General features: G+C 45.9%; 1 protein-coding gene across 3 annotated transcripts in view; it reads left to right on the top strand.

The window, feature by feature from the left end:
• The window catches only part of LOC147429045 (uncharacterized), a 207,264-nt gene that overhangs the window by 125,041 nt on the left and 59,483 nt on the right, over nucleotides 1-22,740 (top strand). For 2 of the 3 annotated variants that reach the window (XM_086495517.1, XM_086495516.1), the window contains one exon: nucleotides 8,289-8,414. The exons of the other annotated variant lie outside the window; for it this stretch is intronic. In XM_086495517.1, coding sequence (XP_086351643.1) covers nucleotides 8,289-8,414 — 126 coding nt within the window. The remainder of the gene's footprint in view (nucleotides 1-8,288; nucleotides 8,415-22,740) is intronic. 3 annotated transcript variants of the gene reach the window in all.

Below are 22,740 nucleotides of genomic sequence, written 5' to 3'. Positions count from 1 at the left end.
CGAGGCTCATCTTATACCACCAGCAGAGACTGTTCGGGATCTTGGGCTAGAGCTGATCCATACTCTCAGAGGAGAGTTCGAGAGACTCCAGGGCAGTTCCAAGCACATGCTGGAGCGCAGAGAGGCTTTCCTTCGACACTACCGTCCTGGGCCTTTCTTCACCATGGTCGAGGGTGTGCTCAGATGCCACTACCGTCCACCTATGTGGTTTTTCCCTCCTCCCATCTCTTGATTTAGCCTCATTGTACATATGTTGTTTTTTCATTGGGAGAGTCTCCCGATCATGATTGTTGTAGCCCTCTCTTGTAGAGGAGGTTGTAGCCCTATGGACAATTTCATTAACTGAATAGAAGGATCTTTTTCTCGGAAAAAAAAGTGATTTTTAATATAATCTTAAGTTCTCATCCAATAGTAATTTAAATAAACAAAAATTTAATAATAATTGCAATAATTTTAAATATAAAACATATAAAAATTAAAACTAGTTTGCTTTAAGTGGTCTTTTAATAATTATGATATAATCTATATAATTTATTCATTAATAAAAATTTATTAAAGATATAAATAAATGATGTCGCTATGAGGTGGCCATGCATGGATGACATGGCCAATCTATGTGACAATATGATGTGGCTATCAAATCCTGGCAGAATGGTGACATGGAATGTTTAGGTGGCAAAAAGGTGGATGGTGAGTTGGAGAGTGGCTTGCAGACACCACGGACAAGTGTCACCTGAGGTGGTCGATGACATGGCATCTAATGTGAGGTGGCATGCAAGGTGACAGTTGAGGCTGGTAGATAAGGTGGTATTTAGGATGACGTGGCACACCAAGTGTGAAGTCAAACTTTTGACTATGCTGATGTGGAAGGTGACATGGGGTGTTGACATGGACTTTTGGTGATGTGGCAGCCTCCTTGTATGACATATGGACAAGTGTCAAAATTTCTAGGCTTGACACTTTACCAAACCTAAGGAGCCACACCTTAAGTTAATTGTGGAAGTGAAAAAATTAAAACAATAGATAAGAACCTTTCTCTAACTCGAATTGACTTATATTTTTTTCATGAGTACTTTATGATGAAAGCTATAAGATACATAAAAATCAAATTGAGTGGCAATATAAATTATTTATTATATTTTAAAAAAAACTTCCTTAAGATCCTCTGAGCAGTCTTTGTTATTTTCCGAGCTAGATCTAAACAAAATGAACCGTTAAAGATTCTACTTTTTTACATCATAACATTCTAGAGGTCATTAACAGTCAAATGATTATTGGATCTTGGAAAATAGTCTAAACATCATTAGAGATCTGGTGGAAAAAAAAAAGGCTTTTTATCACATCGATTAAAAAAAAAACAAAAAACAAAAATTACATAGAGACCTAAAAAATTATCAAAAAATCAAGTTAAATTTCTTGTCAAGTGAATAGTTGAGGTGCAAAAGGATAAGTCAAGAGAATAAATTCATATAAAGATATAGACAATTGTTCATCAAAGTTGTATACAATGTTGTGAGAGGGCGTGACAGGCTGGACCAGAGTACTTCTTGCACACTAAAATTTCTATTTCCGTTTGAAAAATTGAAGATCGAAGCTTTCCATAATGTTTAACACTATGCATTTTGTGTGGCCACCAAATCTTGCCGCTAAAAAGTACATGCAAACAAGTCAAATATACATAATAGTGTGGAAAAATAGACTGTTTTTTCGTAATTCTGCTAAGGGCCACTATTGAAAGTGGGTACACCCTATCTTGCATACTGCGGGAAACAGTAGCCGACTTACAGCAGATCAAGGTACCAGAGAAACCATTGGTAGAAAAAGAAAAGCTTACAGCAGAGACAATCTTGAAGAACACCTACTAACAAGTGTCGCTCTAAAACATGTTGCGACTAGATGCAACTTTTCGAATTGATACCCTTGCAGTTATTCAAACGCTTTACCGTGGAGCAAGTCCTAGTGGCGAGCACCTCCGAGTGCAACCATCAGAGTCCTATATGATATCCCATCCCGCTGCTCCCCTCACTGATTATAGAAGCCCTCGTCTCACTGTGTCCGTCTTGGGGCGGAAATTCTCAGGATTGATAGTGGATGGTGGATTTGGCATCAACCTGATGTCCGAGTGCACTATGTTGGCTTTAGGTCTACAGTCTACTCAACTTGCTCCCTTCATAGTTACGTTGGCTGACCAGAGGACAATCTACCCATTGGGCATAGTGGACAAGGTGCCTCTACAGATACAAGACTTGCTTTGCTCATTGGTAGACCATGGCTACGGCACACTAAAGCACTGTATGATTGAGAAAATGACGGAATGTGGATACATACTCCGGGCTCCCCAATGAAACCCATTCGCCTTGAAGGAGGCATGGATCCTATAGTGCAACATAGTTATTTGTCAATGGAAACCAACCCTGAATGAGAACAACCTACTCCAGCTGATGGTTCAGAAGAAGATTTTCTGGAGTGGTTGGAAGCTACCAAGTCTATGCCTTGTTATGGGGTCTCTATTCAATCTTTGTCTGATAATAAACCCTCTTTTCATAGTTTATATAGCACTTGAGCCCAGTCAGCCCCTGAGCCAGCAGCAAGTGTGAATGTGGAGGTCACAAAGGCTAATAACTATGCGACCCTCGTGGAAGCCTTTGGACTTGGGTGAGCTGATAAAGAATCATAGAGGGGTTAAGAAATCTCCTTTACAAGAGTTCACATTCACCCTCACTTCAACCTGAGCCCCGTCCCTGTCTGGCTCTTCGACCAAGCAAAGTTCTCCGCTGTGTCTAGTGTACTACCCTTCACCAAGCTTCTTCAAGGCGGTTTCAACAAAAAGATAATGATTTCAAGATTGATGACACACCAGCTCATGATGTCTCTACTCGTAGATGCGGTAATTTCTTCACCTACAACGCAATCTTCAACAGTGCCCTCTCCAGACCGAATAAAGGGAGCTAACTTCAGCGATTCTACTGCCCACCCAACACTGCTAGACCAGTGTCACAAGGCAGGCGCCCCGTGCCAATAGAAAAGAACAGACTGAACAGACTTTTAGCACTTCAATAACAACTAAACTGAAAGAGAGAGAGAGGCGACACCTGACATGGAGTGGCGGAATTCCACCCCAGAGAGTATTGGCCCCAAACCTTGGCGCCCCTTTCGATATTTCTTTATATTGCATCATCAAAGTACAAGCCGGTACTCCAGACTCTGCACCTACTCCAGGAAGCATGCCAGAGAATGAGCCCTAACCTCATATTTAAAGGCCCTTGGCCTAAAAAGCAATTACAGTGAAAAGCCTTCAAACTTAAAAGCCTCTGGTCCAAAAGCAAAGCCAAAAAGCTGCCAGCGTAAATCACGAAAATCCATACAGCTTGCCACATCATCAGCTAGCGCAAAACGTGAAAATCTCCCTGCTGCCCTTAGGGTTAGGGTTAGGGTTTCTGCAATTTTAGGGTTAGGGTTTCCAGAATTAGGGTTTGCAGGTTTTAGGGTTTTGGCAGAAATTAGGGTTAGGGTTTCTGCTCTCGGGCAACCACGTTATCACTTTGTGACACTTCTTCTGTTACTTGTTCTTAGGGTTTAGGCCCCTCAACCGGTAGCTCCGTCCTTCAATAGGTCGACACGTCAGCAGTTTGTTACATCTCCCCTTCTTGAAAGAGAGTTATCGTCCTCGATTACAGCATATCTGCAAAACAACGTTCAAAAATTTCCGAGGGACAATCAGTTTGCTCTTTTTATTAAGGAGTTAGCTTCTCCTTTATGCTCTTTTGATCAAGGAGTTAGCTTCTCCTTTCTGCTCTTTTGATAAGGAGTTAGCTTCTCCTTTTGGCTATTTTGATCAAGGAGTGAGCTTCTCCTTTCGGCTGTTTTGATCAAGGAGCTAGCTTCTCCTTTCTGCTCTTTTGATCAAGGAGTTAGCTTCTCCTTTCGTCCAGATCGGAACTCTTGATATTTCGGAGTAGTAAAATTAGCCATCACACCGAGACGGTACTGATCTTCCACGAGTGTCTTGATGCACTAAAATCACATACCCAGGCAATCTCATCCAATTAGGAATATTCAGTGGTTGGCACATCACAATGCAACACAAATAGTTACATATGCATGTTACAATACATAGAAACATAAAGCTGTCGATGAACACTCCTCCCGCATAACCTAACAAGGTCCGGGCCGGGAGATATTCAACGACCCCCTCATCACTCCTCCCGCATAACCTAAAAAGGTCCGGGCCGGGAGATATAGAGGCCTTTTACAACCAAACGCCCCCCAGACCGCAGCCTGCGTCGTTTGGAGGTGCTGAGAGTAACCACTGCTCAGACTTCTTAATACTCCTCCCGCATAACCATCCAGGTCCGGGCCGGGAGTCACAACAACAATTATTTTACAAGCATACAACCAAACGCTCCCCAGGCATCGGCCTGCCTCGTTCGGAGGTTTTCAAACATACAACAAAACGCTCCCCAAGCATCGGCCTGTGTCGTTCCAAGGTTCAAACAATACCAAAACAGTATTTCTCACTTCTCCACCCGGGAGTAAAATCACCGATCATTGAAACCAGTATCAAACCAGAGTCAAACAATTCAAATCAGCACCAAAACAGGTTCAAAACAGATACCATCCATTTCAAACAAATTCCAAACAGGATCACCAAACGAGATCAAATAGAACTCAAACTTAAAAAGCAATCTCGACATCTGTCGAGCTCGAAAAGTCGACTGACTTTCCATCTTGAAACCTGCACCAAAAATTAGGGTTAGGTTCCTTCCATGAGGTCGTAGCCGAGCACAGCATGGTCTATCAGCTCTTGGACAGACAGTGTTTCTTTGGTGGCGATGGTAGTCCTAAGAGATAGCAATCACACCGAACTTCCAAGGTTATCAACTCGAGAAGAGACATCTACTGAGATGTCGAGAAATTTCAAGATATAATCTGCTAGGGTTTCCATGGCAAGCATTTCAGGATACCCCACTCTGCCAGAAGTTGCACTCCGAAGGAAGATGTCAGAAACCATATAGCTTCGGGTGAATTTGTTTTCTTTAAAGCTTGCCAAGTACTTGGAGTATGCTGCTTGGTAGTTGTAGACATCAATTTCTGCATGGCACTACTTCTAAGAAAAACAGTGACTTGAAACAAATCTGGATCCTTCTCTTGCAAGTGATCTTAATTAGCTTATGCCCTGTAAGACATGAGCGGTGAAGACGGGAGAGTGCCCAATGCGCAATGAAGTAAGGGTGGGAGTGACTGAAAAGACCGGGTTGGAGCACAAAGATACCTCAAATAAAATTCCAATAGCGCTATCTCCTCTTTTGTAGGACCGGTATGCTTTCAAAAAAGCACACGCCTGATGCTCTGATACCACTGTCACAAGGAGGGCACCACATGCCAATAGAAAAGAACAGACTGAACAGACTTTTAGCACTTCAATAACAACTGAACTGAAAGAGAGAGAGACGACACGGGACATAGAGTGGCGGAATTCCACCCTAGAGAGTATTGGCCCCAAACCTTGGCGGCCCTTTCGGTATTTCTTTATATTGCATCATCAAAGTACAAGCCGGTACTCCAGACTCTGCACCTTCTGCATGAAGCATGCCAGAGAATGAGCCCTAACCTCATATTTAAAGGCCCTTGGCCTCAAAAGCAATTACAGTGAAAAGCCTTCAAACTTAAAAGCCTCTGGTCCAAAAGCAAAGCCAAAAAGCTGCCAATGTAAATCACGGAAATCCGTACAGCCTGCCACGTCATCAGCCAGCGCAAAACACGGAAGTCTCCCGCTGCCCTTAGGGTTAGGGTTAGGGTTTTCTGCAGATTTAGGGTTAGGGTTTCTAGCATTAGGGTTTGCAGGTTTTAGGGGTTTTGGCAGAAATTAGGGTTAGGGTTTTTGCTCTCGGGCAACCACGTCATCACTTTGTGACACTTCTTCTGTTACTTGTTCTTCTTAGGGTTTAGGCCCCTCGGCCGGTAGCTCCGTTCTTCAGTAGGTCGACACGTCAGCAGTTTGTTACAACTAGATACAGAACAAACAATCATATTTGTGGTGATCTAGGTCACAGAAAATAAAATTAGCCCCTTTCGAAGTTACAGCAGAGTCAAGCTTTGATGATTTTGCAGGAGATTGGTTTGTCAAACTTCTAGTGAGTGTACGGCTATCTGATCCTCTCGTCTAGAATCAGCATACCACAAAGATCAGATTTCTTTCCAAATCTGGAATAGGTCAGCTCCATGTTACTCCTCCAAATGCTCTCTGTGCCTTCCCCATCCCGTACTTCCTTCACCCTACTCACCCCCTCACCATCCCTCACCCATACTGTCCCTCGTCCCTCACCCCCCCCCCCCCCTCACACACTCTCGCCCCTATCCACCCCCCATCACCCTCGTCCCTATCCACCCCCCCTCACCCCTCGTCCCTACCCACCCTCTCGCCCCTACCCATCGGGCATATGTTGCCTTGGGGGCTTGGAGGCAAAGAAGGGCCTCACCCCTCCTCCCTACCCACCCCCTCTCTCCCCTCTCTTTTAATTTGGCTAGTTTCTCTTCATCAAGGGCAAAATTTGTCATCTTGAGGCTCCATCAGTTTCTGGATCAATGGCATAAGAAGTTTCCGTACTTCATCATATTCTGCAAATACCTACATTTCATCATTTCTTCTCCAAAGAGCTTCAGTCAGGTTGACTGCATTTTTCCTGCTAGTTTCAGTATTCTCTACTAGTTCAGTGTTCTCTCTAGCTTCAGTGTTCTCTCTCACCGGGACTGTGAGTGGTCTTGTGGTGGGTAACCTGTAGAAGGGGTACAGTGTCACTGGCGCAGGACATGCAGTTAGGTTCAGTTGGTCACAATTGGCCAGGAGTTCACACTCGTTGGACTCCCGCTGAGGCAGTGACACATGGAAAGTGATACGGATGGTGGTCTAGTGGACATCGTGGCCAGATCACCACCACCTCAGTTTGGAGATAGGCTTAGCTGGATTGGGATATCCGCTAGCCGTTGGTGGCTCTTGAGGAGATATACATGTGTGGTTGGAGATATCATTATCATCATCATCATCTACTTTGTATGGTCGAGGTCTTGCATCTCCTGTCTGGAGTCCATGCACTGCACGGTTGCACCATTCTTGCATATTTGAGCCTCGACACCCCCATTGTACCCGTGAGTTCTGGGCATGGAGCTGTATGTGTTGCCATGCCAGAGTACTGGTTCATTTGAGTTAGTCGAGTCCAATGGTGTTGAGGTTCTATTGTCGAGTCATTGTGTTTGCCCTGTTATTCATTGTTTTCAATGTTTCATTCTGTTGGAGTGAAATTTCACGCACATTGCACTGAGGAGCACCCACTATAGAGAGCACGACACATTATCTCTGCTACTGCAGAGGGTCCCAAAACAGAGGGAGGGGTTAGAATTTTAATCCTAACCTCTACCAACTTATGGAGCACCGGCCGAGGGGCCTAAGACCTAAAATAGCAGAAGCTTGATCTTTGGATTTAATTTTCGTAAATCGTGCTGATTGCTGGCGTGGCATGACTTTCCAGAATTCCATAATTTGCAGTGGCCTGCTGATGTGGCACCGTTGTACGGATTTCTATAAATTATGCTGGCTGTTTTCAGCAGATTTGGCGTGGCTTTTGGGTGTAGGGCTTTTAAATCAAATGCTTTTGGGGATCTCTTTTACTGTTTATAAGGACCCTTGGTGCCTCGCTTCAGAGAGCATTTGGACGCAGAGTCTCGGAGAAGCGGACCCTCGGGAGTTGTACTTTGTGAAGGTTAATAACCGAAAGGGGCGCGGGTCTTTGGGGCCAGTGCTTCTTGGCTTGGAACTTAGGCGTGCCATGTTGACTCTCCTCTTCTCTCTTTCTCTCTTCAAGTCCAATGATTTTGCAGTTTTTGTTCATATGTTGCTATTGATTTCTAACTTTCCAATCCTGTAGCATTATGTGCTTGTTTAATTGCATTTTCATATTCATACTTATCTTAATATGATTAGAGCCTTTACAACTTCAAATTCAGGCCCAGCTTGGGGTTGTAGCTCTCTAATCAACTTGGCATATATATTTCATACATTCCACTCTTTGTGCTGTCTATGAAGACGATTGGCTCAGCTTCATAGAGGGAAAGCTTATATCAATGGGGGCTTATTTCTGTCTTATTTATATATAGTTTTTTAGAAAGGTCTCTTTATATTTTGAATACATGGCATAATGAAAGAACAACATAAGGATGGTCCTTCGCTAACTACTTTGTAGTGAAAAACAAGGAGGCAATTTTTGTGTTTTACTGACAGAAACTTTATTCAGGATAACACGTATGATGAAGCAATACAATACTACGAACCAATTGTAAAAAATTCTGGAGACAACATTCTCAGTGCACCTGCCATCGTACTTGCAAATCTTTGTGTTTCCTACATTATGACAAGCAGGGTATGTCCAAATGAAATATTTGTAAGGCACTTGTGGACCTAAGTCAACATATAAATCAATTAACAAGTCTGTTTTGTTGTGTATGCGTGCGGGTCCCAGTTTGTGATGGTGGCTGAAACCAGTTTGGGTTCACAACTGCCTAATTTTGCATCATCTTGAAAGCCCTTGCCTGCTTGTTTTTTATGGATTCCTGCTTGATGAATTTGACCTAATGCTACTTGTTGTGAATGCTGCACTTGATTCTCACAAACAACATGCTTAAAAGTAAACATCATTCTTCAAGAAGTTGCTCCCAAGGTTTTAGCAAGGACAAATTTAGAGATTTTTGGTACAATGTAATGGTTGCTCGGATGAAAGATAGTAATTAAAATGGTTAGTAATAGCAATGTAGCTCGAATCATACAAGCTCTGCCTGCTATGCGCAGCAACCACTTCCCTATGCCATGCTAGTGGGTCCATTTTGAGGAAGCAGAACAGAGTATTTATACTGAGACTGTGTGAGGAAGAAAGGAAGGGGTGGGGGGCGCGGGGAGGGGGAGGGCACACTTCCAATCTTACTTCTGAACGTGTGTATTGTACCGTAATGTGAGCTAAATGATTGTGAAGGGATCACAATGTCAATTTGGTTTTAGATGGCACACTGCAATGTGATTCAGCGTCTTGTGTCCTTTGGCATCAAGGGTCTTTGCTGCAGTTGCCACACCTTGGCTCTGTCATTTGTAAACACGGGATCAAAGTAATCATTTGCTGCAAACTTTGTTATCCTCAAGGCAATGCACAGTATTGTAATTCTCATATTATAGCCTGTATGTGACAGCAACTCTTTGATTGGACTAGAATTCAGGTATGGCGAAATACATCTATTTAAAATGGAGAAACATGAAAGTTTGTGTTACGAGTACAAACATCAACAGAAGAGACTAGTGATGACTAATTTGTGCATGCATGTCAAGCGTCTTTGTAGCCTGTTCCTGCCATGGCAGATGGTGCTGAAGGAGGTGCAAATTTGCAAAAGAACTCAAACCACAATTGCAACTTGAACTTTCTAATGAATGAACAAGAGAAAAGGATAAGAAATATGAGGGTGAGAGCTAGAGATAGGGCAAGGGAATATGTCAGTGAAAGCTATAGTGCACCTACACAAAAGAGCTGATGCCTCTTAGCTGCCTCACCCAATGCACTTGCAGATGTTTCAATAACCTATGTTGTGATATTCTTTCTTCCAATTCCAAGTTCTTAAAAATTCCGTGGTATTCTTTCTTCCAAATCCGAGTTCTTAAAACTTTTTTGTGATATTCTTTCTTCCAATTCCAAGTTCTTAAAAATTATGTGGCTTAACTCAGTATTGAGGACAGGGCACTTATTCTACTATCCTAGTCGTTATTGTGTGCAAATGAGCTTTTTTCTTTTCAATGAATACCGTAAATCTATATGACTCACTTTTCTTTTTATATAAATCTAGGTTAGGTTTATCGAGATAATATGTTTACTCATTATCAGAGCAATGTGAACTTTCAATTTATTTTGCTATGAATTATACTTTGTATATTTGTTTGATTTTTAGTGTTATGCATGCCCTATCATCATTTTCTATTTGTGGTCAGCTACAGTGATCATACAGATGCAATGTTACTTGTAGTGATGCCTGACAGTGCACCATTTTGGGGTGGTGCACTAGGGACGTAGTGCAGACAAATGGAAGGAAGTGAGTCCAGGTAGGCAAGGGAAACTGAACAGTGGTTTGAAGTGGGTATGCAATATCCTGTTGAAAAGGTGTTCTAGCTGGTCCAGGGTCAGGATACCATGTGGAGCTTAGATACAAGACTGCCATGTAGACAAGAACGTACCAGAGAAACCATGTGAACAAAAGTACATCAGAGTACTTGTAGGACCAAGGTGCCAGCTGTGACATGGTAGCAGATGGTAAGTTGGCCAGTCAAATCATTAGACAAGAGAATTTCTCCATTGTGTGTCCAGCTGGGGCTATGTGCCGGTTGGGTACCAACAACACTATCACTGTATACAGAGGGTCTTGAGAGTCTGTTTGTCCATGTCACGTGTTAGTGGTCAGCATCTAGCTAAAATGCTCAATTCAGCGTGACAGATTAAATGGAGATATGGTTCACTTTTCCTAATCGATTGAGTGGACTAATGGGCCAAGACCCGTGTCACAAATAGTGATGATGCGACTGGACTATAACAGAGCGGCCAAAAACTGATGGCGTGGCAGCTGCTGATGTAGCACAAACTTCCGTAAAACATGCCACGATTTCAAGGAGACCGCGCGGAAAATTTGTAGGGGCTTTTTGCAGCCAGATTTGGGCCCTTGTTTTTAGCTATTCAGTGTTTTTGGGGGCACCCAGTTTAGGCTCCCTTGCAACCTATCTAACAGTGCCTTGGGTGTGCCCCCCCCAATCGCATCCTCTCCCCCTGCAGCCTGCACTGCCCCTGTTCCATCCCGCGTGCTGCCCACTGCCCCTGTTCCTGCGCCCGCACGCCCTCGCTGCCCCAGTCCGCCCCTCCCCTCCTGCTCGCCCTCGTTGCCCCAGTCCGCCCCCTCCTCATTTTCCTGCCCTCGCGCCCCGTTCGCACTCGCTGCACCAGCCCGCCCCTTGCCCTCTGCCCTCTTCCTCACTCCCCGGCTCCCATTCTCCTTTCGCCTTCCGCCTCTGCCTGTAGGCTATTTTCTATCAGCTTGCTAGTAATCGCCTCGACGCCAATGCCCTTCTCTTTTCAGCAGCAGACATCTGCTCCACCTCAGAGGGACTCCACAAAAGCTCCCTCGCCCCTCTCCATCAGCAGCACTCGGTTCCGACAAGGAATCGTTTTGGCCCCATTCAGCAGGACCCGCCTGAGGAGACCTGCTTGAGGAGGCCCCGTCCACCTCCACCTCCTCACCAGCCTCTACCTCCTCCTCCTCCCTCAGAAGCTGCCGCTCCGCCCCTCCCGCCTCCACCCCCGCCTCCCATCCCTCCTCTCTCCCCTATGGGGCCCACAGCCTCATTTCCAGACCCCTCCTTCACATCCTCCTCAGATGCAGGGGACTAGACACGCGTCTTCCACGAGGAAATCCCTTGGTAGTGCTTTTGCTGGTTTCAGATGGATCCCCCCAAGGACTGTAGTTTGGTACTTCGGTAGGCAGAGTTATAGTGGCCAACCAAGTGTTGTTGGCTACTATGTGGTACATTACATCTTGTTGGATCTTTTCAAGATCCTGCATCAGGTAGAGAGGTTGATCAGGAATTTCCTTTGGTCAGGGCGCACTACTCAGATAGCCCTGGCCAAAGTAGCCTGGCAGGTCATCACTCATCCGTGTTCTCAGGGGGGGGTTGGGGATCTTGGGAAGTTTGTTGTCAGAGGACTGCTTCCAGGGGAGGAGCCCTGGAAGGAGTTTTTTCTTCAGTGGCTTAGAGCTAGAGTGCCTCAGGTTGGAGGCCCTTGTAGACCTTCCACCAGATGGATTTTCACAGAGATGCTCAAAGTTGGCCTGAGCAGGAGACTACAAGACCGTTTTGTTGTGAGCTTGCTTCGCTGCTGGTAGTAGCTGCGGAGAGGAGGCTTGGAGCAGCACCAACCTACTTGCACGGAGGAGCGCCTGAGACAACCCCTTGTATGGAACGCCATGGTCAGCACTCAGAGAGGCTACTTGGTTGAAAGTAGGCCTCATGTTCCTTGGGGTCCCATGGCAGAGGATCTGGCACGCACTTTAGGTGACTGGCTACAGTTCTTAGGTTTGTTAGAGGAGCTTCAGAGCATCTAGTTACATGGTAGGAGAGGGGTGCAGAGCATGTGTTAGGACATGACAGAGGAAGTACTAGTTGAGTGGCTTACACCTCTCGAGTCAGTAGCACCCAGATGAATGGGGGCCTTCACGCGTCTGGAGGTCCTCATCGCAGTTCGGGCTTGCTCAGAGACTGTATCCTCCATGTTTTTCGAGCTACAGGGGGAGGGTCAATTACACAGAGTCGCTGTAGAGGCCCCACAGGTTGCAGAGTGTTGTTTTTAGAGGATCCGAGTTATGGGCATTTGTGGGAGGACTTGTGTCATAGATCCTGACCGAGCAGCTCTTGCGACAGGCCACTGGAGGCTGTGGGCTTGGGAGAGTTGTCCACTGGCACGGGTGCAGTGAAATCCTGGAGAGTGATTTTGGAGAGACCCTTTCTCCTCTGCCGACCTCCAAGTGTCCCTTTCTATCAGTACACTGTTCAGAGAGGCTCGTCCTACTGCAACACCTCATTGGCAGGAGGAGGGTCTCACAATTAAGTTATTGATAGTTTTTTGGGCAAGGTTGTGGAACGCCAGACAGCCGCGGCGAGTCTCGTCGTTCTAGTGGCTAGTTGCAAATAGAGCTATAGCAGTGGGGAGCTGGCTTGTACATAGTGGCCTCTCGGCAGCATGTGCAGCTTGTGACCATCCTTTGGAGAGTCAGCGTGTGCAACTTGTGACCATCCTTTGGAGAGTCAACGTCACTGTCTTTGGGACTGCCCTATGGCACAACAGGTTTGGCTTCAGGTCCTTCAGCTGATGCCAGCTCTTTCCACAACACAGCAATACACTTGGGTGCAGTTGCTTGGTCCACTCTCATGGGCCTTGCATTACAGTTTGAGCTATCCTCCACCATCAGGATGATAGTGATACATTAGCCAGAGCTTACTCCACAGGAGTGGTGCCGTGAGAGAGAGGAGTGTTGGGAGCTCCGTCTCTGGCCTGACACTCTGGTTCATCTGGCGGGCCCACTGCTTTCGCATCTCTGAGGCTCGCCTTGTGCCACCAGCAGAGACTGTTCGGGATTTTTGGCTAGAGCTGATCCATGGGACAGTTCGAGAGACTCCAAGGCAACTCCGACCACATGCGGGAGCCTAGAGAGGCGTGCCTTCAACTCTGGTGCCCTCGGCCTTTCTTCACCATAGGCCATGGGGACTTCAATGCTAGGACTGCAACCAATATTTTATGATACTTCCGAGGAGATGCTTAGGGAGCTGGACGTTACAGAGATGGGCCTATCCAGGCTATCATAGGATGAGAAGTGCACTGAGTATTGCAGATACTTGACAGATATGGGAACTACACATAGATTGGCCATTTTGAATGGCCTACATAAATTTTTAACAGGTGGAGGTTTTACATGCTTTCCACATCGACATGGTGCTAGTATAGTGGATTATGTTACGGTGCAGCTAGGCCTCATTCCATTCTTTCAGGGTTTCATGGTGGGCACTAGGCCAGTTGGAGTAGCAGTTCATCATGCTATCTTGTCTTTCACTCTTACGTTTCAGCTCAGCACAGCTCCATTAGGAGAGGTCCCCACGCACACTCGGTATATCTTCGTGAGGGAGACGGATTTTGTGTATATGGATGAGATATACAGGGAGCTATGCACTCAAGAGCCGGGACGCCACTAGATGAACTCACTTAGATATTGACAGAGACGCTCCATGATGCTGCATCAGAGGCATACCTCCACAGCCAGCCTACACGGAGACAATTTGGGAGCATGCCCTAGAACAGTTGGTATGATGAGGAGTGTAGAGAGACGAGGATCAAATTACATAGTGAAGTGCTCATGGGTATTACCACAGATAGACAGTCACGGATTATCTTTCGCCGTCTAGTGCGACCAAAGAAAAGGGATTATCTATCTCAGCTAGAGCGGGATCTGTATCAGGTATTTATGAGTCAAGACTTAGGCGAAGCATGGAGGCTATTCCACGAGCATTCACCACCATCAACCGTCACCTCCACAGAGACATGGGGGGAATATGCCACATCTCTCTACACAACATCAGGGCAACCACCTTTCCCGGACCCACTAGAGACATTCCCTGAGACATGTACTTTCTTTATTGTCGATAGGGTAAGGAAATCCATTGACAGGATGAAGACAAGGAGAGCACATGATCATGATGGTCTGGTAGCAGAGCACTTCATCCATGCCAGAGATATGCTTGCAGAGCTTCTTGCTATGATGTTTAATCGAGCCCTGTATGAAGGCTTTCCTGAGACTTGGAGTATGTCTATGATTGTGCCTATTTTCAAGTCAGGAGATCCCATGATTCCCTGGAATTATTTGCACCATCATGGTTGGTCACACATTGGCTAGGCTGTATGCATCCGTTCTTGAGCAGGAGTTGAGTAGATGGAGGGCATACGAGCACCAAAACAAGCAGGATTCAGGAGAGGTTTCTCCACTCTTGACCAGATTCTGACACCCAGAGCTATTATTGAGGAGGGTAGACACCATGGCAAGAGGATCTATTGTAGCTTTGTGGAGTTCTGCAAAGCTTTTGACACAGTGTCGAGAGCCAGACTTATACGCAGACTACAGGACATGGGTGTGCCTATAGAGCTGATATGGGGTATTTTGGCTTTATACAGGACAGTGATGGGGAGGGTACGGACTACTAAGGGAATGTCTGACATGGTCCACTTCACTATTGGAGTGAAGCAGGGATGCCCCCTATCTCCGACTCTTTGTGGGATGTATGTGGATGAGTTTTCGGACTATGTAGAGCGTCAGGGAGACAGAGGGGGGCTCAGCTAGCAGGGACATGGATTCCGTTTTACCATATGTTGATGATATTGTGTTGATTTCTGACTCTCCAGAGGGGATGCAGCGTCATTTGCATGCTTTGCATACATTTGCTCGTGACAATGGATTGTCTGTCAACCTTGGCCAAACAAAGGTTATGGTGTTCAACACCACACCACAGTGGGTGAGGAGGTCAGCACCCACATTTACGGATGGCCAGGAGACTGTGGAGTATACAGATGCATATACCTATCTTAGGGTAGTTTTCGGTGGACCGGTGTTTTCACTCAGGAGAGCATCAGAGACCAGACTGACGAGAGCCTATGCAGCCTTGGGAGGACTGAAAATGTGTTTGTAGGCTCAGTTTCAGGAATCGTGAATAGTGACTTCAGCTATGCTCTACGGAGTTCAGGTATGGGGACCCTCGGTAGACCATCATGGGAGATATGGCAGAACAAATGGATGGAGATATATGGAGAGGCCTTTGGTCTCTATGATCGCTCGGATGATTCGGGCTATGCAGCCTTGGGAGGACCAAAGAGTAATGAGATACGAGGACCAAAGATGTCTCGGATTGTATCTCTCAGACAATGGAAGCGGCCTCGTATCTCATAGTACGCCCCGGGCAATGACGTGTAGTGCAGCTCTGTCTCTGGCTCTAAGTGACATAGGTGACATATCCTGGCCCCTGCTGGTACCCCTCCAAATCGGCCAGTTTCGATCTGGAGCTAATGTGAGCAAGCACTGAAGTTACAAAGAGCACTTCAAGAGGAGAGGTCCTTCTCTCTTAGACCGGAAAAATCTCCACATCACGAGGCATTGGAACAGATCCAAGAAAAAGATCCTTCTATTAGTTAATGAAACTGCCCATAGGGCTACAACCACCTCTTCGAGAGAGAGCTACAACAACCATGATGGGAAGACTCTCCCAATGAAAAAATAGCATATGTACAATAAGGCTAAATCAAGAAATGGGAGGAGGAGAAAGCCACATAGGTGGACGGTAGTGCCATCTGAGTACACCCTGGACCATGGTGAAAAAAGGCCCAGGACGCCAAAGTCGGAGGAAGGCCTCTCTGCGCTCCCTCATGCGGTTGGAGCTGCCTGAAGTCTCTCGAGCTATCCTCTGAGAGTCTGGATCAGCTCTAACCAAAGATCACGAAGAGTCTCTGTTGGTGGTACAGGGCAAGCCTCAAAGATGAAGATGAAACGGGCCCGCCAGATGAACCAGAGCGTCAGGCCACTGATGAGCTCCCAGCACTCCTCTCTCTCACTGCACCACTCCTGTGGAGTAAGCTATCACAAAGTGATGACGTGGCTACCCGTCTCTGCAGAAACCCTGATTCTGGAAACCCTAACCCTAAAACCTGCAAACCCTAATTCTGCCCTAACCTAACCCTAACCCTGCTGATGGCTGACGTGGCAGATATCGGTACGTTGTACTGACGTGGCAGCCCGCAAAACGTGGCGGAAATTACGAAGGTTGGATTTGCTTTTACGGCAGATTTTTGGCTGTTTTTACGCCAAGGATGAGAGAGAGAATCTTTTGCTTTAATTGGATAAGCTCAAGAGAGCTTGTGAGAGAAAGAGGCTTTGCTTTATTTTTGGGCTTTTGACTTTAAGTTCTACAAAGGACTCGTCGACAGATAGTTCAAACTCTAACGATGGCAACTTTTATGCGAACAAGGAGAATTTTTATAAAGCCAACCAGTATGACTTTTTGGAAGATAAAAGCAAGAAAGTCCGAGAGTTTAAGGAAGGTGGACAGTCAATTAAATTTGACACCTTTTCAGGATATAAAGATGCTTCAAAGGCTGTCTTTTATACAACAGTTTGACATCGCTTTCGCGGGAGGATGCTACTCAGAGCACTCCAAGATTCGGAGAGCTGCCTCTTATTTTAAGGGGAATGCTCGAACTTGGTGGTCCATGCTTCTTTTAAACAAGACTGCGCCAGTTAAATGGCTGAAATTTAAGAAGCTTTTAAACAAGACTGCGCCAGTTAAATGGCTGAAATTTAAGAAGCTTTTTATTTTTTCTTGGCTAACTCAAGAGTATGAACGCGATATATGAGCTGCTTGGAACCATCTTCCGATGACCAAGAGAGATATAGTGGACGCTTATTGCAAGAGATTCTGGAGCTCTTTTCTACCCGCCTCTTCATTCAAGAAGATCTCGTTCAGAGAACAGATTGAGCTTTTTACCTTGGGTCTACCTACAGAGATCGGAGATCACTGCTTGGAACAGAGGTCGGCTTCTATTCAGGAGTTGATTAGTCATGCGAAACGGGGTTTTGCCATTCACTCTGGCAGTCTGACCTACCCCACCGATGAGGTCATCACACAATGAGCCGAACAAACTTCAACGAATGAAAGTAGAAAGAGAAAGAGCAACTCAGAAAAGAAGGATGCACGACCTAAGCTTACTCCTCAGGAGAGAGCTCGCTTCATCAGGGAGGGGAAGTGCTTTGGTTGCGGGGAACATTGACATATCTCCGCGAAGTGCCCTAAAAAGGCACAGAAAGAACAGAATGACAAGGACGACGAAAGGCCTGAGAGTTCGAGAGCAGCTGAGGAACGTGGAAGAAAAGACAAGATGAAAACAGGACTAGTTCCAGATTGTGTGGGTACCGATCCCAACACCATGGATGAGAGTACAAAACTTTGCCGAGCTTGGGGCAAAGTGAAAGACCAAGAGGCCCTGATCTTCTTTGATGGAGGAGCCAAGGCCAACTTCATTTCACCAGAATTGGCGGCGCGGCTCAAGATCAGTCCCGATCGGATGGGACCACTTGCGGAGGCTGTTCTAGCGGCACCCGGCAAGGACGTAGTCATTACACCTGTCATTGGCAAATTTCGGTTGCATTGTCAGGGGTATTTGGGTTTTACATAATGCCTTTGGAAGGTTGTGATGTTCTCTTGGGAATTCCCTAGTACCACAAGAACAACGCCGTGGTCGATTATCGGGCGAGGAAAGCGACATTGACTACAGAGAAGGGCAGAACCATTGTACTTGACATTAAACTGAAGGGCGTGTCTGTCCCTATTGTATCAGCTTTGGCCATTTCTGAATTAATGAAATCCAGTCTGTTTGTTTACTCAATCTTTATGAAAGAATTAAGTGATAAGGATAGGAAAAATATGTCTAAACTTGATAAAGAACGCCAAAATTTTCTCCACTCTCACGCCGATTGCTTCTCAAAGGGCCTACCAGGCAAGTTACCACCTGCTCGTCCTGAAGATCATACCATTGATCTGATACCTGGAAGTACACCACCGAACCGGCCACCTTACCGTGTGAGCCGAGCACAGAATGAACAGATTATGAACCAAGTGAAAGACCTCTTGGAAAAGGGTCTTGTCCAACCTATTACTTCACTGTATTGCTCTCCAGTGTTGTTGGTTTCGAAGAAAGACGGATCTTGGAGAATGTGCATCGATTTTAGAGCTCAACAAAATCACCATCAAGAACAGATTTTCCGGTTCCTAGGATCGACGATATACTCGACAGATTATAGGGATCCTCGTGCTTTAGCAGGATTGATTTGAAGAGTGGATATCATCAAATCAGAATCGCACCGGGAGACGTCTACAAGACAGCTTTTCGGACGACTTTTGAGTTATTTGAGTTTTTGGTGATGCCTTTTGGCTTATACAATGCTCCTGCGACATTCAACCGGATGATGGATAGGATTTTTCAAGAGTACAGGCTATTTGTTGGCACTTTCTTTGACAATATCATTGTTTTCTCCAAGAATGAGGCAGAACACAGAGATCATCTGCTTCAGGTCTTTCAGGCATAATGAGATCACAAGTTAGTGATTAATGCAAAGCAAAGTGAATTTTTCCTACCAGAGATATACTTTTTGGGACACGTTGTCTCAGCAGCGCAAGTGCAAATGGATCAGGCGGTTCATTCGAAAGTTTGCAGAGGTTGCTTCCCCTTTGCAAATCATGACACAGAAAGGAGTCCCTTTCTCGTGGGGACCCATAGAGGTGACTGCCTTTCAGACATTGAAAGAGAAATTGACTACGGGACCAGTTTTGACTTTGCCGGACTTGCAGAAGTCATTTGAAGTATATGTGATGCTTGTGGTCGTAGTCTGGGTGCGGTCTTAATGCAAGAAGGCCATGTCATTGCTTACGAGAGCCGATTGTTCTCAAGGCCGGAAATGACAGCACAGATTTATGAGAAAGAGATTTTTGCGGTTATCCATGCTCTTACTCAGTGGCAGCATTACCTACTGAGAGCGGATTTTACTATCTTTACAGACCATCAGAGTTTGCGCTACTTCTTGTCACAAAAGCAACTTTCGGAAAAGCAGATGCGATGGGCGAACATCTTGTCACAGTTTCACTTCTAGATTGTCCATGTGCAGGGACAAAAGAATGTGGTCGCAGATGCTTTGTCTTGGAAGCCGTTGGTTCTGGCTATTTCTGCAATACATCATAGGAGCTTTGAGGATATGGTCGACCAGTATCCCACAGATACAGATTTTGCAGACGTTTTCACACAGATACGGGATGGGGAGACAATAGCGGGATATTCCATTCGGGATGGCTACTTGATGAGAAAAACCATGTTGTGCGTTACACAGCCGTTGAGGAAAAAGGTTATGATTGAATGCCACTGTCCACCTTTTACGGGTCACCGCAGCATTGCTACCACCATGAAAGGGGTAGAGAGATACTTCTTTTGGCCGAGACTCAAGAAGGATGTGGAAGAGTTTGTGCGTAGTTGCTTAGTATGCCAGAAGGTCAAGTTTGACAGGCATAAAGCACAGGGATTGTTACGGCCTTTACCCATACCCACCCGCCCTTGGGAAAGTATTGCAATGGATTTCATTTTTGATCTCCCGAGAACACAGAGTGGTCACGATGGAATCTGAACTATTATTGACAGATTTAGCAAACAGGCTCATTTCATTCCAATGAAGAAAACAGTCAAGCCGGATCACTTAGCGAGATTGTTTGTGGCCCAAATCTTCAGATTACATGGCATGTCTGAGACGATTGTCTCCGACAGGGACCCCAGATTTACGAGTTTGTTTTGGAAGGCAATTTGGGAGAACATTGGCACGCGGTTGCAATTCTCGTCATCGTTCCACCTGCAGACTGATGGGCAATCTGAGATTGCCAATTCAGTTGTTTTAGATTTATTGAAGTCATATATCTCGGATTAGAAGACGCAATGGGAAAAGTACCTACCTTTGGTGGAATTTGCCTACAATTACACGCTACACTCTTCGACGGGGAAGGCGCCATTTGAGATTGTTGAAGGTGCTAGGAAGGTTCCACCCTTCTTAAGCATGAAAGATAAGATTTTTTGAAGCAGATGAATATATGCGAGACTTACATACGGCTTTTGCCAAGGTTCGCGAGGCTTTGCAAAAATCTCAAGAACGACAGAAAAAGGTAGCGGTCGCCATCGTCGCGACTTGAAATTGAAGGAGGAAGATTGGGTTCTCTTACGTTTTGAGAAGGCACGCCTGAGAAAGAAAAAAGGAAAGGAGAGGCTTTTTCCAAAGCTTAGTATGCGATACTACGGACCTTTCTAGATCTCTGAAAAGATAAATGATGTCTCCTTCCGACCGAAACTGCCTGACACTTGGAGGATTCACAATGCATTTCATGTGAGTCTCTTGAAACCTTTCAAAGGTGATGGGCGTGATGATGGGGAGCCTGATGAGCAACCCAAAGTGGAAGAAAACGAGGAGATCCTTGTTACTGAAGAGATTTTGGCACACAAGGATACGAAGAATAAAGGTAAAGTCCAAAGGCGGTTCTTGGTTAAGTTCAAGAACTATCCTGCATTGGATGCGAAGTGGATGGAGGAAGAGGACCTAGCAGATACTCCTCAGAATGTGAAACTTTACCTCGAGGCTTTTGGTTTAGCATAGTCTACTCCGAATGGAACCCAGAATTCAGCTTGGCCGGAGATCTGGTGCAGTGGGATACACAAGAGGGGAGTGACTTCGCTCCTTTGTCAACAGATGCCTCGATTTTGATACTAGAGTCACTGATGTCTCTTTGAGCTTAGGGATACTGACAGTTGACAGTATTCTGCTGTATGACTTTATGAAATGGGATTCCTGAATATGATACTGATTTGTTCTTGACTTCTTTTTTAAGTGCAGGAACTGATAGACGAAATGACTGCAGCATTTTGGTCTACTTGATCTCGAATAGACATGGTTGCAATAGGGGTTAGTGAATTGGACATCGATGAGGTCCCGACTGGATCTTGATGCGATTGCTAGCTACATTGCCGATAAATCATGATCTAAGATCCGAATGAATGTTGAATGGCATGTGATGCCTGTGATGTCGTGTGATGTGACTGTCGATTGGTACATGTGCTAGATATGTGTTCCTAGTACGTAGGTACTAACAATCAGTGTCTGCTAAGACGGTTTATAGTCTTTGTCTGTTTTGCAAGCATAATCAAGGGCGATTACAATGCTTTCAAGAGGGAGGTATGTCACAAAGTGGTGACGTGGCTACCCGTCTGCAGAAACCCTAAGTTTGGAAATCCTAACCCTAAAACCTGCAAACCCTAATTCTGTCCTAGCCTAACCCTAACCTTGCTGATGGTTGACGTGGCAGATTTTCGTACGCTGTGTTGACGTGGCAGCCCGCAAAACGTTGTGGAAATTACGGAGGCTAGGTTTGCTTTTATGGCAAATTTTTTGTTGTTTTTACGCCAAGGATGAGAGAGAGAATCTTTTGCTTTAATTGGATAAGCTCAAGAGAGCTTGTGAAAGAAAGAGGCTTTGCTCTATTTTTGGGCTTTTGACTTTAAGCTTTTGGGGCTCTTCTTTTGGCAACCCTTGTAAATAAATAGGTGGATTGGGCTCCACTCTGCAGAGCATATGGACGTAGAGTCTGAGAGTGAGACCCAACCGCTCTTGTACTTGAACACTGATTAATACAAAAAGAAACCGAAAGGGGCGCCAGTCTTTGGGGCCAATATCTCTAGGCACGGAACTCCGTCGGGCCAGTGTAAATCTATGGTGAACTGTGAACTGTTTTGAAGTGGTTATTTAGGTGCTGCCGCGATTGATTCTTGACTAGGAGTGTCCAAGTCTGTTACATAAGCTCTGTGGCAAGCTGGAGTGTAGGTCGCCCCCCCTCCCCCCCCCCCCCCTACATCACTATCATCCTGCTGGTGGAAGATAGCTCAAGCTGAAGTGTCGGGTCCGTTAGAGTGGACCAAGCAGCTGCCCCCCAAGTGTACTGCCGAGCCGTGGAGAGAGCAGGCATCAGCCGAAGAACACGAAGCCACACCTGCTGTGCCAAGGGACAGTCCCAAAGAGAGTGGCGCTAACTCTCCACAAGATTGTCACAAGCTGCGTATGCGGCCGAGAGACCACTATGCACAAGCCAGCTCCCAACTGTTGTAGCTCTGTGTGCGACCAGCCACTGAAACAAAGTGACTCGCCTCGGCTATCTGGAGTCCCACAACCTCTCTCAAAAAGCTGCCAAGAACTCAGTTGTGAGACCCTCCTCCTGCCAATGAGGTGCTGCAGCAGGGCGAGCCTCTCTCTGTGCTGCCAGATTGTGACGTCCTAGTCGAACAATGTACGGAAAGAAAGGGACACCTGGGTCCAGGATCCTACTGTACTCATGCTAGTGGACAGCACTCCCAAGCCCATAGTCTTCAATGTCCAGTCTCAAGAGCAGCTACGTCAGGGTCGATGACACAAGTCCTCCCACAGATGCCCACCACTCGTATCCTCTGAAAACAGCACTCAGCCACCTGCGGGGCCTTTTCTGCAACTCGGTGTAAGCGTCCCTCA

This window comes from Adiantum capillus-veneris, chromosome 22 (genome assembly GCF_014529385.1).
Source record: "Adiantum capillus-veneris isolate H3 chromosome 22, ASM1452938v2, whole genome shotgun sequence".
NCBI classification, from domain to species: domain Eukaryota; kingdom Viridiplantae; phylum Streptophyta; class Polypodiopsida; order Polypodiales; family Pteridaceae; genus Adiantum; species Adiantum capillus-veneris.
This window is presented reverse-complemented; position numbering and strand designations above follow the sequence as displayed.